A 16,001-nucleotide genomic window follows, 5' to 3' on the forward strand; every position below is an offset into this window, starting at 1 on the left:
CATTTGTAACTGCTCATTTAAATGTAAAGTAGAAGTTTCCTGAAATGAACTTGAAATTATCTTTCTTTAAAAGTTGTCACATGATTATAAATATGAACCAGATACATTCAAAAAACACAAAAAGAAATACATTTCACCTTCACCTAATGAAACTTTCATATTTACTGAAATAGTGTCACTAGAAACATGTTGCTGTTACTCTGTTAGTTGTGTTATACTATTATTGTGTTATGGGTACACAGCTATCTTGAAGGTGCTGTTTAAGTACCGTTCACTGTGGAAGATTGCAGAGGTGAACTATATGATTAGGGCAAAAACAGTCATTTCCCTTTTCCATCAACAGACAATATACGTGAACAGATTGTATAACACTTCTGTACCATGTTGCACATGTAAAGACCGTCAGGTTTCTACCTCTCAAACCTGTTTATTTTTGAGGAAAAAAAAAAAAAAAAAAAAAAAAAGAAAGAAAGAAAGAAAGAAAAAGAAAAAAACACTATATTTTCCTACATTCTCCTCAGTGTTCTAGTTAACTGATTTAGACCAACCACACTACCTACTTCTATCCAAACTAAATATTCTAGCTATGATTTTTAAAGGGAAAATCCTAGTTTAGCACTTCCTACTGCAATCCAATCTTCCTACATACTGACCAAGGATTCACATATGTATACCTTCACAAATGCCATCTAAATCTATAACATTTGATACCACTGTGATGCCATTTTCTATTTCTTCCAAACCCTTCCATACTTGTTTTTCCTCCACACAGCTCTGATCTCACAGTGCCATGCCCTGCCTGGACGGTAGCCTTCCCTATATCCTTCCCTATATCCTTGTTCAAAAAGTTTGACATGGTCAAGAGGGTTCCTGTTACAACAAGATTATTTTACAGTTTAAATCTCTACTACCCTTCAAAATGTGATATTCATAAGTGAACATTATTTCTGGTCAAGAACAGTATAGTTAAATTAACAGACAATCACTAGCAGCCCTGGAGAAGACAATCATGGATGACAGCTCTGCTGCAGCAGAGTGAAAAGAGCTATAATGAAAACTGCTTTAGCCATGGCTATCTAAAACATATTTTGGATTCATGGGTTTTTAGGCATTTAACCCTCTCTTACCAAGTGGAAGTTCACACATTTTCCTGGTGAATCCCATCATTTCCACTTAGTTTCTGTGTCTGTCAAAGACCTTATTACACTTTAAAACTTCTACACAGAGATTCATCCCATCTTTCAGCCACCTAAAAGTCAGACATCAAATTTAAACCAACCAGATTAGTCTCCTCTCCACGGTTAGCAGAGATACCTTCACTGGTACCTCTGCAGGGATGATTCATTTTTCCTAACTATTAATAAAATGTATCTTCTTTTCTGAAGGCATCTACATTTCTCACATGGTAAAGAAATTGGAGTAGATGCTGTTTTTTGATGTCTACAATTCAATGCATCCACTTCTACATTGGTGTCAACTGCTCAAATTACTTATTTATTAGAAAATTAGGAAAAATACTCTTTAAAGGATGAAGGATGGAGCAGGAGGCATTCTCATGGCTCGAAAAAAGCCCTGGCATTTCCATGAAATCTCTTACAATGCCACATTCTGTTGCAATCTCATAATAGCATCACCCTCTTATTATTTTTAATTAATCATTTAAAAGCCAACTGATGTCACAAGCTGATTTAGTTGAGTCGCCAATGGGGTTACTGTCAGATTTGGTCACCTTCTTTTTACTATGGGCTAACTGAACAGCATTACTGGCAGTAATGCTGCTAATCTGAGAATTTTCCTTGTTTGAGAGGTTTGGCTTCTATTCATGTTCTAATTAAGAGGGGAAGGCAATACCTACATAACAAAAAGAAAACATTTCACTCCGAAGAGGATTATTTCCACCAGACTCTATTCATCTTATTCTATATAAAGCTGCTTTATTTCTACACATAACTTGTCTTGACTCTTGCAAACAATATCAAATTCAAGCTTGCATCATGCCGAGTCACCAGAGAGAGACCAGCTTCTCCTTAATAAACTTCCAGACCAGTTACTATGCCCATTATGGTCCTTATTGTACTAACTACTAGAATGCATTGGCTTACCATTTAACATATTTTACCACAATACATTAAGACAAAGTCCTATGTGAAGATTTTTTCTTTTCTTTCTTAACATTATACTATGGACTGATCTCCCACACATTGTTAGCTTCAGCTCGGTAACTCGCAGCACCTTTTCATATTTCAAAGCACTATTTCAGTACCTTTTGCTAAGGCTGGAGCACAATTTTTTTGCTCTGTAGCCCTGACAGGCTGCTGTTTTGAAGTGCTCCGAGCTTAAAAATGTTTAAAAAAATAAATAAATAAAAACTCAAAACAGAAGCTACAAAGGTCAGGGTAAAAGTGACAGTTTATTCTGCGTACAAATGCACTGTACCAACCCAAATGTGTGCAGAGCCACTAAATGTGTTCCACACAGGTGATCAACGAACATAGTAGGTTTCAGTTCTGCTGCCTAAACATGGGCATCCCGTGGAGAGGAGCCCATGCAGGAGCAGGGAGTATGGGGGAAGCTGCCACCCATGGAGGACCCGTGCTGGAGCAGTTTGCTCCTGGGGGATGGACCCCGTGGTACGAAGCTGTGTGGGAGCAGTGCTTGGAGAGCTGCTGCCTGTGGGCTTTGAAAAGGAATTGATCCCCACAGGATCAATTCAGGAAGGACCCCACGTGGAGCAGGGGCAGAGAGTGACCGTGAAGGAGTGGTGGAGACATAGCATTAGGGACTGGCCACAGCCCCCATTCCCCATTCCCCTCCTATGCTCAGAGGGAGGAGTTAGAAGAGCGTGGATAGGGAGAAGGTGTTTTTACTTAGTTTTTTGTTTTTTTAGTTTCTCACTGCTCGAGTTTGCTAGTAATAGGTAATAAATTATATTAATCTCCATATGTTGAGTCTGTTTTGCCCGTTATGATAATTGCTGCATGATCTCCCTGTCCTTATCTCAACCTTTGAGCCATTTTCATCATATTTCTCCCCTCTTTTCCTTTGAGGAGGGGGGAGTGAGAGAGCAGTTGTGGTGGAGCTCAGCTGCCCAGCTGAGTAAAACCACCAAATGTTCCTTTCCCTCTCTCCTACTGAGGTGTGATGGATTCTCTTACAGTGGAAGAGACTGAACATCTTTCAAAAAGATTGTGTATCACTCAGATCTAAACTATAGCCTTGATGTCATAAGAATGCTATGAAACTCTACAAGCCCTCAGCATGCTGGAGGTCAGATCAGATCAGCATTTCTTAAATTCTTTGGTTGGCAACCTCTTAATCAAGAGGCAACCAAACAAACTGCTGACAATCATTTTCAAACACTCTTAAGACAAGACCAGAAAAGTACTACATAGCGCTTTCATGTTATAGATGGAGAAAGAAAAACGAGCTATCTTGGTTGGTTAGGGAATCAGGGAAAAGAGCACATGTACATGAATTTCCTTTAAAAATCAGAACAGTTCTCCTTTGAACCTTTTCTTTATATGGTTAAGCTTTTTTTTTTTTTTTTATTGCAGAAAACAGTTTAAACTCTTGTATGACACTTTAAAAACTGAACCCTGTTCTTCAAAAATATTCAAAGAGCAAGTGTTAATGATCCAATCTTGTCTTCCTTTGTAAAGCACATTCACTGAATCTCTTGGAAAATCACTTTCTGAGATTGCATTGAAAACTTTAAAGTGTTTCATGCTGCATAATGAAAACAAGAGCTTATTTTTGCACAAAGTAATTAATACCTTGAACACACCTGAAAAAAATAAAGTGTGTCAAATGCAACCCCAAAGTTTCTGTGCAGCAATTCTTTAGAGAAAGAGATTTTCAAAGGTCCAGAAAAATAATATTTCTTAAGATATATTTTAACACTATAATGTTCATACACATTATAATATTCATATATTACATATTGATTCATCTCTACAGGCCTGAAGACAAAACAGCAAGGGGATTCACTTTCACCCAGCCTTTCTGTAACATATACATAAAAGTGGATTCATCAGTTGTTCATCTTTCCACATTTCACGACAATTTCAAAGGGGAAAATAAAAAGCTTTCTGCAAAGCCTAAGGTTGTCCCCAACCCTACAAACGCTATTCACAGCTCTCCATCACTGAATTGCCTTAGATACTTCTCTTTCCCAGGTCTGCACATTGTGAAAATTTAATGTTACTGCTCACACTTAAGTTGAGCTCAGGGGTAATAAAACTTTCTTTCTGTTACTTAGGCAGCTTCAGTGGGAGAGTCTGCCCACATAAGATTTGAACCATCCTCAGGAAGATCTCCCCTCTGCTGATGATGTAAGGAACACATCTAGGGCAGCAGGCTAGCTAATTTAGACATCCCAGCTGAACGTTGGATGACTACAGTTGAATGATTCCTAGTACATCTTTGAGTTAGGCACCATGCCTCTAACCCTTGAGAGGCCTATGTCTCTTTACACATTTAACACATAATTGCTATGCTAATTACATGGGTGTCTAAATACAGTATTCAGAATAAAAGAAAGTGAGTTTTAAAATGAGTTTTCAGAGAAGTGGCAAATGCATCCCACTAACATTGCAATCCTACAGTGCCATTACAGGGAAAAAAAAAATATATCTCAGAAATCCAAAAATCTTCACCTGGGTAGCTTGTTTATGCAGCACATGTAACGTTTTGTCAGTCCTTCATTACTCGACCTGTATAAAGTTTCTTAGTTCCAGTATATGAAATATTCTGTAAAAGGAATTCTGTAGCCTTTTAGTAGAAACACTTCACTCTTTCTGGAAGGCTATAAACATAGGGATAGCTCTGCCTGTTCAGTCAAAAGGACTAGCCAGATCAGTATGCTCCTTTCCAGCAGCAGCCATAAGCAGATGCTAATGAAAGAGAAAGACCAGGGAAGTATGTATAGCACTCTCTTGAGTATTTCCCAGCTTCTGTTTTCAGACCAGGAGATGTTCTCCAATGGAGCTTCTTTCCAAATACTGGTCTATGCCTCCATTTGGACCTCTGGATTGCATCTACAATCTCTTCTCATGAGTTTCACAAATCTACCACCTGCCACAGTAACCGCAATCTTTTTGTGGTCTCTGCACCTGTCTCCTGCCAGCCTCATTGTATGGCCCTTTATTCTTGGTTGCAAGAGACAGTCAGCCCCTCCACCCCATATCATTCACAGCTTAAAGAGTCACAACTGTCCAAGTGTGAAAAGCTCTTGCTTACCTAATCATTCCCCACAGGGAAACTATTCCAATCTCAAAGATCCTTGTAAGAAAAAGCTCTACACATTACGAAAATGCTTTGTGTATTGCAAACCGGATTAAAATTAAATATGTGACACAAATACAGAAATGTATTTTATATTCACCAGCCATAGAAACACAATTAAAAACCCTACCACATATCTTTTCAGAATTAAGCAAAGCCCAATGCCTTATCCACCTCTCATTTTAAGTAGTGTTTATAATGATATTATAGTCTTGGAGAAATCTGTTTTTTAAAGAACTGACTTATTTTTCAGAAATGAAATTCATATGGAATTATTAGTTTAAAACCCTACACAAGCACCTTCCAGTTCAGAGTATGATGTGGAAAAAAAAGAGCACATATCTACAAGCTAAGTAGAACTTTTAACTGTGGAAATTGGTTATTCAAATGAGAAAAATCCCCAATTCACATTCATTACCATAATTCACATCAATTGGCAAACAAATCTACTGTTCCAGTATATTCAGAAGCCAGCACAGGCCATTTAAGTCCAAAAAATGCTAGTCACTAGGTGGAAAAATGGTTCCCCCACATTCTCCACAGTTCCCAACCATAACAAAGGCTGCCAAGAAGTCAGAGAAGCCCACAACAGGCGACAGCAACTACAAACATCTGACTGCAAATAAGTAAAGCAAAAAAGCCTGGCCAAAAGACAGTCAAGTAGACAAAACTGTCAGGACCAAGTGGTTCCTGTACAGCACCCTAGCTGACTTACTACAACATCAGACGATGAACAATAAATGCCAAGTGTCTGTGGGGACCTTAATGACACGTGAACAAATGAACACAGGTCTCTCTGATATAGCAACACCTCTGAACCTAACTGTCCTCAACTACACCCACTATATACAGAGTTCAAATGGACAACCCTGTAGACAAAAGCCTTAATGAAGTACACAATGCTTTGCAATAATGATAGAAGTGTAGCAGCTGACAGTCCCAAGGTTCTTTGCTTTTCACCATGTTCATTCCCTCACCTCCCAGACTATTGGCCCTAACTTTCCATTTCCCAGTAAAAAAAAAAAAAAAAAAAAAAAATCCTTCAGGTTAAAGGCACTAGCATATGCTTAAACTTGGTGATCTTAGTGTTCTGTTGAACTGGAAACAAATGTACCTATGTTTGTATTCAAAGCAAAGTTTCAATAATACTTACATCACAGAGAGTGTTGAAATGTTACTTATTATATCTACATTTAATAAATGTAACTTTATTATAGCACAACAAGCTTACCAAACTATTTCCTGTAGTATCACTACAGGATAACTCAAGTTTTCAACCTGTGCTTCATATTGACACAATTTTGCTACAAACACTTGATAAAAAAATACATTTTTACCTGTGATTATTCCTCCTAATATGGTACAAAGACATCCAAACTGGAACATACTCACTTCCAATGAGATATTTTAAAAAGATATGCCACAGCATAATGATAACCCATAAAGTATGTTGAGTTGAAAGGCCGTATGTTGTAATTGTGAAAGATATTCTGAAACAGATACAGCCACTACTGCCTGCTGTTACCTGGCATCCACAGTAAACTACCTGAAGTAATGATCGGAGTCCCACTGTTCTTTTCATTCAGAGGAAAGTTTTTGATTATTTTTGTCTTTTAAATTTTTGGCACCAGTAAGTCTGTAACTTCCAGTGTGAGTAACTTTCATACATGAAGCCAGGTATGAAAGATACACAGGAAATCTGATGCACGTGCCATGTTTAATAAACCCATCTGCATATACCTCCAAGCGAACATTGCCTGGAACCCATCATTTAAAGAGAACAAGAAACAAATACCACAACATTCTAATAAAAAATTCATGCGACACCCTCATCTAGCAACATCAATTACTTTATCTATCTCCTACACCGTTAGTTGTAAGACTAATAATGCTACTCAGCAGGCAAGGGTTTTAATGAAATAGACCCTGAGTTTCTGGGAGGATCACCTGTGGTTCCAACTCTAACACTTCTGATCAAATACAAGCTTTCTTCCCGCTGCTGAGCAATAGGCTTTTCTGGATCTTGATCAAACATGCCCCTAAGGAGGGAGGGTGTAATAATATGGTGTAAAATATTCAAGCGTATAGGAGAACAAATGATTGTGGTGAAAGGGAGGAGGAGAGGAAACTGTTTCAAAAATAATAGAAATTGACAGCTTCAACACTGAAGTCACTTGAGCAGCAAAACAAGTTCACGGTAGTTCTTTCAGTAAGCAACAATGCAATTAAGCATATGTTAGCCATCATTAATAAACAACATGAACTAGCATAACAAATACTGCCTTACGCTGTTAGAAGCTCCCATTTCTACAATTACTTTCAATTCTGTTCCCCATCTAAGGCTAAGGCCTCAAGTTATAAATATTACAGAACAAATGTCTCCCAGTGACTTTCTAATGAAAGGGAGGCCAAAATAAAAATAATTAAAAAATAAAAATAATTTTTTTTAAAAAAAAAAGGATGAAGAAGAAACGAATCAGTAGTTACAGTTGCTGCATTCTCTTCCTACTGTTCTTCTGCCTAACTTACCCAAGTGCTGTCTGCTTTCTGCTCCTTTTAGTGCAAATATGAGAGGGGACAAATTGGCTTCCTTTCCTCTCCAGGGAAAAGAGGAAAACTCCTTACTTATTAATCCTTCCAAATTAACCCAGACATTCCTTACCTTGAAACCTAGTAAATTCCAGTCTTAAATTTCCTTTAAAAAAGCTGACAGTGTCCCACGCTCCAACTGAACTTCATGTTCTAGGGGAAATCTTACCTAATTTTGGCAGGGAATAGGGCACTTTAAAATAATCTTCATAAAATTCAATTAGTCTTCTTGTAATATTTAGAGCATAGTCCCCTGATCCTCTTCGGATTGCATCAGGCCTTGCATACAATCGTACCTGTTAAAGAAAAAAAGCAAAAGACTGATCATTCCAGTGTCTACATATTAAAGTTCTGCTACCTGCAGAGGTGAACTACTCTAAGGTGGTTGTGAGGTGGCAGGGTTATTCCCCTACAGCAAGATGTAGCTGTCATCATCTTGTCAAAACATGCTGTGGCTAAAAAATGGAACTTACACAATTCAGGTTAAAAAGTTGAGAAGTCACAATCTCCTGCTTGTTTGTGTTGCCGAATAAAAGAATTAACACTGTTTGCATCAAAATAAATATTCAAAGAAAACGCTTACATGTGTTTGCTAGAGATATGATAGTAGGGTGGATTAGTATAATGGTTCTCTGCCTACACTGAATGTAGGCAAGATGCAGTGGCTCAGTAGGAGGAAGTTCACGGTTTGTTAAAGGCACATTACATCGAACCCTGAAAGTATTAGTAGACTGTGAAGAAAAATATGATCATTCTCCTTTCTTTTCTCTGGCAGTGACACAGTTACCCTCGACAAGCTACAAAACATTGCAAAACAACCATTTATAAGCTCATTCTTATACACAAACAATTAACATTCCCCAAACTTCCATGACTGCTTCAGGCCTCTGTTTTCAGCAAGCAGTAAGTTAAAGCTGTTTATACAAGTCACAGACTGCTATGTTCAGTATAGAATTGCTCACATATCTGCCTGCATGGAGCACCAAATGTGCTGGTCAGCTCCTGTCCAGATGAACAAGGTAGTGCAAAGCACCACAAGGTTATTCATTATGCCCTGTCCTCGTATTCCTTTGCAGTAAGGAAGCATTAAATATATATAATATACATGTATATGTATATATATAAAGATGACATACAGTTTGTGACAACTGTTAAGGCATAGAAAGGGTGGCTACTTTCCATATTCCCTCTTCACATGCAGCCTAATGGCTAGTGATGGAAGAAGAGTGTGCTTCGTCACTGGTGGCAGTGGCAGAAGGTCTCTCCCTGCCCCTCATAATGACCTACTGCTTCCTGTGGTAGGATTTAATCCCACCTGGGGTTCCACAGAATGCACCAGGGCAGAAAACAGAAAACATGAAGTGGAAATTTCAGTTTGGAAAGGTTTCTATATGCCCTGTTCTGAACCAGAAAAAAAAAGAAAAAAAAAAAGGAATTTTCAGCTTCAGTGAGAGCACTACCAAATATTGCTTTACTGCTCATTTCCTGAACCAGTTCAGTTACCTAAGTGGAAACCAGATATCGAACCTCAAAGCACTGCACCTGTCAATTCAGTTTTAAACCACTATCTGTTTTTATGGGCATTCAGACACATTGCTGTGCTTTGCTACTAACTGTGTCCATCTTTTATTTATACCTTTGTGTCATATTACAGATCCAGTACACAATCAGCCATACACAGTTATGATTGTAAGGCAAAATGGATAACACAGTGTAACCTAATGAGACATGTAATAAAGCAGACTTCTCATAATCACCACCTGAAAGCATATAAAACATTATCTGAACACCTCAAAGTCACTATATCCATTTATTGCTTCCTTACAAAGTTAACAGTGGCATGAATATTAAACATTCCCTATCTGCTAAACTACGTATAATTTTTTAATAAAATAGAGACTAACCACAAAGTTCCTAATTCAAACTTCTTGAAACGTTTAGTTTATGAAATGATGGTAAGAATCACAATTAAATTTGTGATGAACACTGTCGTGTATCATTAAACCTTTATACACAATTTTGCATAATTGCTTTACTGGCACAGTTGACTGTATCAGCATATTAGAAAAAGAAGAGTCAGCCAACCAGGTATGCAAAAAATCACTCAAGTTGACAGTGGCCAAATGTGTCCATTATAAGGATTAGGACAACAGAAGGGAAGAAAATAAAAAAGTACGTACAAGAAAAATCAAGGCTCACTGTGGTACATTACAACGTGTGCCTTTTGGCAAATGCAGAAAAGGCATTTAAAGGTTTTTAAGATGGTGCCCAGGTATCAAAGCTCAAAAACTGCAATGCTACAAATTTTCATTTGCTACCTGCCTAATGTTGAATATAATTCTATTTTTTTCTGTAAAGGGCATCTCTGCCTGTCTAGAACAGCTCCAGACCAACAGGGCTGTATTGCTTAACACTCCTAAGCTGGAACACAGCTCAGAAATTATCTGTTCTGTTGCCCAGGCCTTTTAAGCTTTGAGGCAACAGGCATTCCCAAAGCATGCCAGCCACTTCCAGATGACAGGATGGCTCCACACAAAATGCAGTTGATGCTGACAGTCTTCTACAACAGATCTTTGGCTACTTCACATGATAGTTATTCGTTTGCCCCAAGCTATGAGAGACCCAAGTTTAGCTTCTCCCGCTTTCTTAAGGAATTCAAAATTACATGTCCCAAAAAAATACTCTAAATGCCTCTTTATAGGCTTTTCTGAACAAAAGAGGCTGTATGCAGGTCTAATCTTCACCTGTCATATCTAATGATTCCCACTATTAAGAAAATAATTCAAAATTCTGTCCAGAAAGAGTTTGAAGAGAAATAAAGGAGTGAAAGGTAACCAGGCAGTGATGGCGCTCACACAGGAAGACAGCCTCCTGGGAGCTGGGTCTGCTTCTGCCTTCCACCCAATATCCACTGAACATAAAATGTATGAAGAAACCTTAGATTCACTCTTGCCTCAGCAAATTCCCTCTGGGTGAGCAGAGGGCTGCTGCATGGGACTACCTGTGGCAGTAATCATTTGGCTGGCTGTTTCAGGTGATGCCTTCTGAGGAGTCTCCCTCAATCACAATATGAGGAGCTTGGTCCAGAGCTCTATCTGAGGGCAGGTACATATAAGCTTGACATCAAAGCCCCTAATTTCTATATGCCAATGTCCTTTAATGGGTATAGGCTCATCTTGGCCATCCCTGTTTTACCTCCAAGTCCATAAAATAAGGAATGTGTTATTTCCTTAGCTTATACGCTCAGCATTAAGCAATAAAGACTGTAAAGTGTTCAGATACTGCTCTGACAAGGAGCTTCAGCAGATAAACCAGAATGAAGATTAAGACACAAGATTTGTGTTTAGCATACTTTTTTTTTTTTTCACTTGTTTACTGCTTTCATTTCAGAAAGCAGATAAGCTGCATTACTTTGTAACTAAATATGTTGGACTGAACAACAGTGCATAATTATTACATACTTTCCCACAGGCTGTTTGATCATTACACTAGAGAATTTGATTTTACATTAATTTAAATAAGAAAACAAACAGATAATTTTCTGCAGGGTCAGACCTAAATATAAATAAAAGTAGTACGTGTTCTGCTATGCAAGATAAAGATGATTCTAGCTTATCTGCATAATTCATCACCTACTGCAATGGCACAAGTATCTGGACCACTCACCAAAAAAGGGCTGAGTATTGATATTCACTTTGAAATAATGTTATTTTCTGATTTCTTCATCTCTCTTTTGTATTTTTGCTCCCTTAACCAGATCTCACACACATTCCTATACATGTAAATCAGAATGACGTATCAGACTTGATATAAAGGGAAAGTCTGGTGTTTTTTACATCTTGAGCTTCACTCTGTGAGTAGAAAGAGAAAGGTGCCCTGGAAGGCTTGCAGACAAAAACACTTTTACAGTAAGGGTGGTCACCTAAACTAAACCAGCAAAGCCTCTTATTGAAAGCATCAAAGGCATCTGTTTATCTCCCTAACCTGTAGTAGAAACTTAGACCCTCCTTTTAGAAGACTACTTCCAGCTATGACTTAGATAAAAGTTAGATGCCTACAGTAAATGTACTCAATTTTGGTTCCTGATCTTGTCTTCCACCAAAATCAGTAGAATAATCTGTTTATATCTGGCCACAATGAGTGTCTACACAGCATTTCAAGATCAATGCTTATGGATCTCTGGGGCTTGGAGCTATATGGACAATGTTAGGAATAATTCTTTATGCCATTAATAACTACAAAACACATATTTAGAAAGCTGCAGCTGCAAAGTTAAGGACTTGGAAGTTAAAAAATGTTCATCATAAGACAACCCACACAAACCATTTCCTCTTGCTTACCTGCATTTTTTGCAGTCCTTGATTATATAATCAAATGCTGTCTTTTATTGCATGACTTTTGCTTCTTTCAAAAATGGACAGTTATTTGATTTCCCTTTATTACCCTTTTTACACAGTAACCTGTGAGTATGCTACTACCTTGCAAGTATAAGTGAAGCTCTTTTCCACAGGCTTTGCAAGATTAGGTGATATTAATATTTTCATCTAAGAAAATGGAGAACAAAGAAAGACAAATTCTGGGTGCTTATTTTGACACTTCTCAGTGTCAAGTATACTTAATATCTTTATTGCACATGTTTAAAGCACTGTTCCTATTACATCTTACTGCAGCGGTGAACACTTTACACAGCTTTGAGTCTGGTCACAGGTGTCTTACTTTGGGTATTAAGAAAATTAGTAACACACGATTAGTAACTAAATGAGACTGTGTCAGTTTATGTAATTCACTCAGCATCTCATAGCAGCTCCAGTGGCAGAGGAAGGGAGGGAACTAAAAGATGGCACAGTCTCACAGCCACCTGACAGCCTACACCAACCTCCTCCCAAGTATCACAATAGATGAGGCAGGGGCTGTTGAGGCAACAGGCATATTCATTACAGTGGTGCTGTCCTGATGTCACATTGTTCCTCATGTGTCTAAATGAGGCAAACATAGGAAAGATTTTGTACGTGATCGTTGTAGGAATTATATTTTCATAATACCTATAAATATGTGGACAAAACAAAGTTCACATGGTGAAACAACTCTATAAATTTTGAGGTGTGATTTTTTTCCTTCTTTCCATCTCTATTTACAATCATTAACAATCTTTCAACAGAATTTCTGACTATTAAGAAAAAAAAATTCACCCCCTCATAAATCTCTTGAATGGAACCATACTTTCTACCACCAGTCTGAAGTGCTAGATCTGCATCTTCAGCCCTACAGCCCAGACCTTCCTTTCATTTATAATGTGCTATTCTTCTTATACAGTGCAGCCATGGATGCAGGAGACACGACACACTTTGCCAGAAATCATTTTCACTTTTGTAAACAGCAGAGCAAGAAGTTAGAGTTCCTAAATGAAATTGCTGCACTGCGTATTTTCTCATTCCTTTCTAACATGAGCCAAACAGCATTATTTCCCCTTTTTCCTTTCAAGAAACCCTGAGCTATTTTCAGTGGAACTTTAAATGATGGCAATACAACAACCACAATCAGATACCATCATGGAAAAAGATACCATCATCTTAGAAGATTAATTACGAAATATTAGTAACCTAATCCAGGTTCTTAGAATGACTTTGGCAGCATTATCAGCTAAATCATAAAATGTTCCTGAAACTGGTATGGTAAATTCCACATACCTGTCATAAGTGATCAATGGCCTCCTGTGTTTCTAGTCAGAAGTATTTGCTGTAAAAAACTGCACTTTCAAAACTATTTTGTATATATAGCAACAGCTTCTGTAGTATCTTTTAATATTTCAGCATTTGATACAAAAAATATGTCAAAGTAATTTAAAAATATCTGTAATGCCAGGTCACCAAAACAGATAAATGTGATTGCAAAATGAGAGCTGTTTCCCATAGTGAGGGACAGTTTTGATATATGCTAAGAAATATGTAAGAGATTTAGAACAAATCACACAGAGCCAAAGCTAGTTTATTAACTACTGTGTATGAGAAAAATTCCTCTCTCTGATGCAGGTAAAAAATATTCATCAAAAAGAAAGTTAACGTTTAAAAAAAAAAAAAAAAGATGTCATTATTTCATAAAGTTTCAAAAAAAAATGTGAATTAGTAACCATATACAAGGTACAATGGGTGAATTCTGACAAGTACAAACTGTAAATCGCGATGAATATCCTTACTTCTGGTGAATATGTTCTCAGAAAATGTTTCCCATGTACCAAGGACTAGTGATATTAGTTCATAATAAACTAAGGAAGGAGTTTAGAAGTAGAACTGTTCTATTTTGACATTTTAAAAATGCAAGTGTTTTTTTGGTTTGTTTTGCATTAAAATTCAAGTATGTGAAGAAAGAAAAGGATGAAAGGGATGAAGAATGGTAAGAAAAAACTACAATCATTGTTTTTCATTCTGTGAAATATTTTGGGTCAAACTGAAGGCTTTCTTCTGTTCTGCTTTGCAGGTAGAAGGAATATGGAATACATCCAACATTCTCACCACAGAAAAAAAAAAAGTCAAAATCTATTATTCTTTATAGACATTTAATTGCAAAGGGACTGTTCTCCAACCTCCTCCCTCTGTAGGAATTCACCAAAGATGAAGTAAGACTGGAAAGAACCTAGGTGCTTTCCCTCTGGCACTAGGGAAAGGCACAAACAACCTTGCTAGAAGTGCCCCAAGCCTGCCCATTTGCTTCCCTGAGGAATTAAGAAAGCTCATGACTTGGCCAGAACCAAGATGTCACAAGCAAAAGGCTTGCAGGCCTGAAGTGTGTCACACACTACAACCCACCTGTTATTTTAGAATTAAATATCCACTTGTACATTTAAAGCCTACTCTTGAAGGCATTCATCTATATGTCACCTTCTTTTTCAGCTTGTGCATTCCCTTTGAAAAACCTTCACTCTTGCAGTGGAATTACCTTCTTAGGAGAGTGACACCTTGTTTGATATCTAGACATATTTTTATTCTTTTATTTATTGCAAGAGTGAGGAAATTGTGCCATGAGGAAAATAGCTCTCTGCTGCTTGTAAGCAACCTGACAAAGAATTTAGACAGTGATGACCACTGCTTTATCTCTGCCACAACATCAGGTATAAATTTGCTGATCACGATAATGCCATATATTAGTTTACTCCAACAGATAACAGATTCAGTTTTCAAGATCTACACACCCTGAATTAATTCTGCAAGCCATATTTTCTTTAAAATTTTATCCATCTTTTCCATGACTTAAAACCACTCCAACTGCCACCACTGCCTTCACTGATGCCCTGGGGGAGTTACAGCTCACTGGAAGAGAAATACTGCTCCGAGGGAATAAAAAGTACCTCTGTTAGCAAGGGAAGGCTTGTGAGAACAGATGGCTCACTGGGCTGTAATGACCTAACACGACACCTGTTGAACTCAAGGGAATGACTTTTAACTACAGGGGCTTTAAATCAGGTTTCCAGAGGAGACAAGGCATGACCAGCTCCAGCCCTGGGCTAGGGATACTTTCTCCAAGGCAACCTTTCACCACCAGCAGCTGCCCTGTCTACAGTCTGCATTTTCAGATCACTTAAGAAGTCCCTGTTAGGCAATGCACTGGAAGGGGGCATACTTAAATGCCAATTCTCTAGTCACAACTACTGATCATTCAGATCATGAGAAGCGGGAGCACTGGCCGGACCTTATACCACATGTGCCATAAGGAAAATATCTCTTTGCTGCCTGTAAGCATCCTGACATAGAATTTACTCAGAAATGGCCATTGCTTTTATCTCTGGCACAGCACCAGGTACAACAAGGCTAGCTTGGATGCTGAAGTGCAGAAGAAGCATCTACAATCCCATCCCGTTATTTAAACCATCCCCTACCATGGACAGTTCCACACACTTGACTACACAAAAACACTTTCTAAGGTAAACCCATGCAAAGCCTTAGCCTACATCACACCACATAGGGCTATGGGACTACAAAAGACCTGACTCTACCTCTCTTTCTTTTAATTTGGCAGCATTACAGCATTTTTCTAAGTGAATGTGGCTGATGTTCCAAGGATAGCGTCTACTTTGCTCCTGTGTATACCTTCTCTGAGTTTTCTATCTTTCATCCATTTTCCTAGTTGTATTGAAG

At 38.0% G+C, this 16,001-nt stretch overlaps 1 protein-coding gene across 4 annotated transcripts in view; it reads right to left on the reverse strand.

The window, feature by feature from the left end:
- TRHDE (thyrotropin releasing hormone degrading enzyme) overlaps positions 1–16,001 on the reverse strand; it is a 207,080-nt gene that overhangs the window by 159,052 nt on the left and 32,027 nt on the right. For all 4 annotated transcript variants that reach the window (XM_068669186.1, XM_068669185.1, XM_068669184.1 and 1 more), the window contains exon 3: positions 8,042–8,168. In XM_068669186.1, coding sequence (XP_068525287.1) covers positions 8,042–8,168 — 127 coding nt within the window. The remainder of the gene's footprint in view (positions 1–8,041; positions 8,169–16,001) is intronic.

Source organism: Anas acuta, chromosome 1 (genome assembly GCF_963932015.1).
Source record: "Anas acuta chromosome 1, bAnaAcu1.1, whole genome shotgun sequence".
Taxonomy (NCBI): Eukaryota; Metazoa; Chordata; class Aves; order Anseriformes; family Anatidae; genus Anas; species Anas acuta.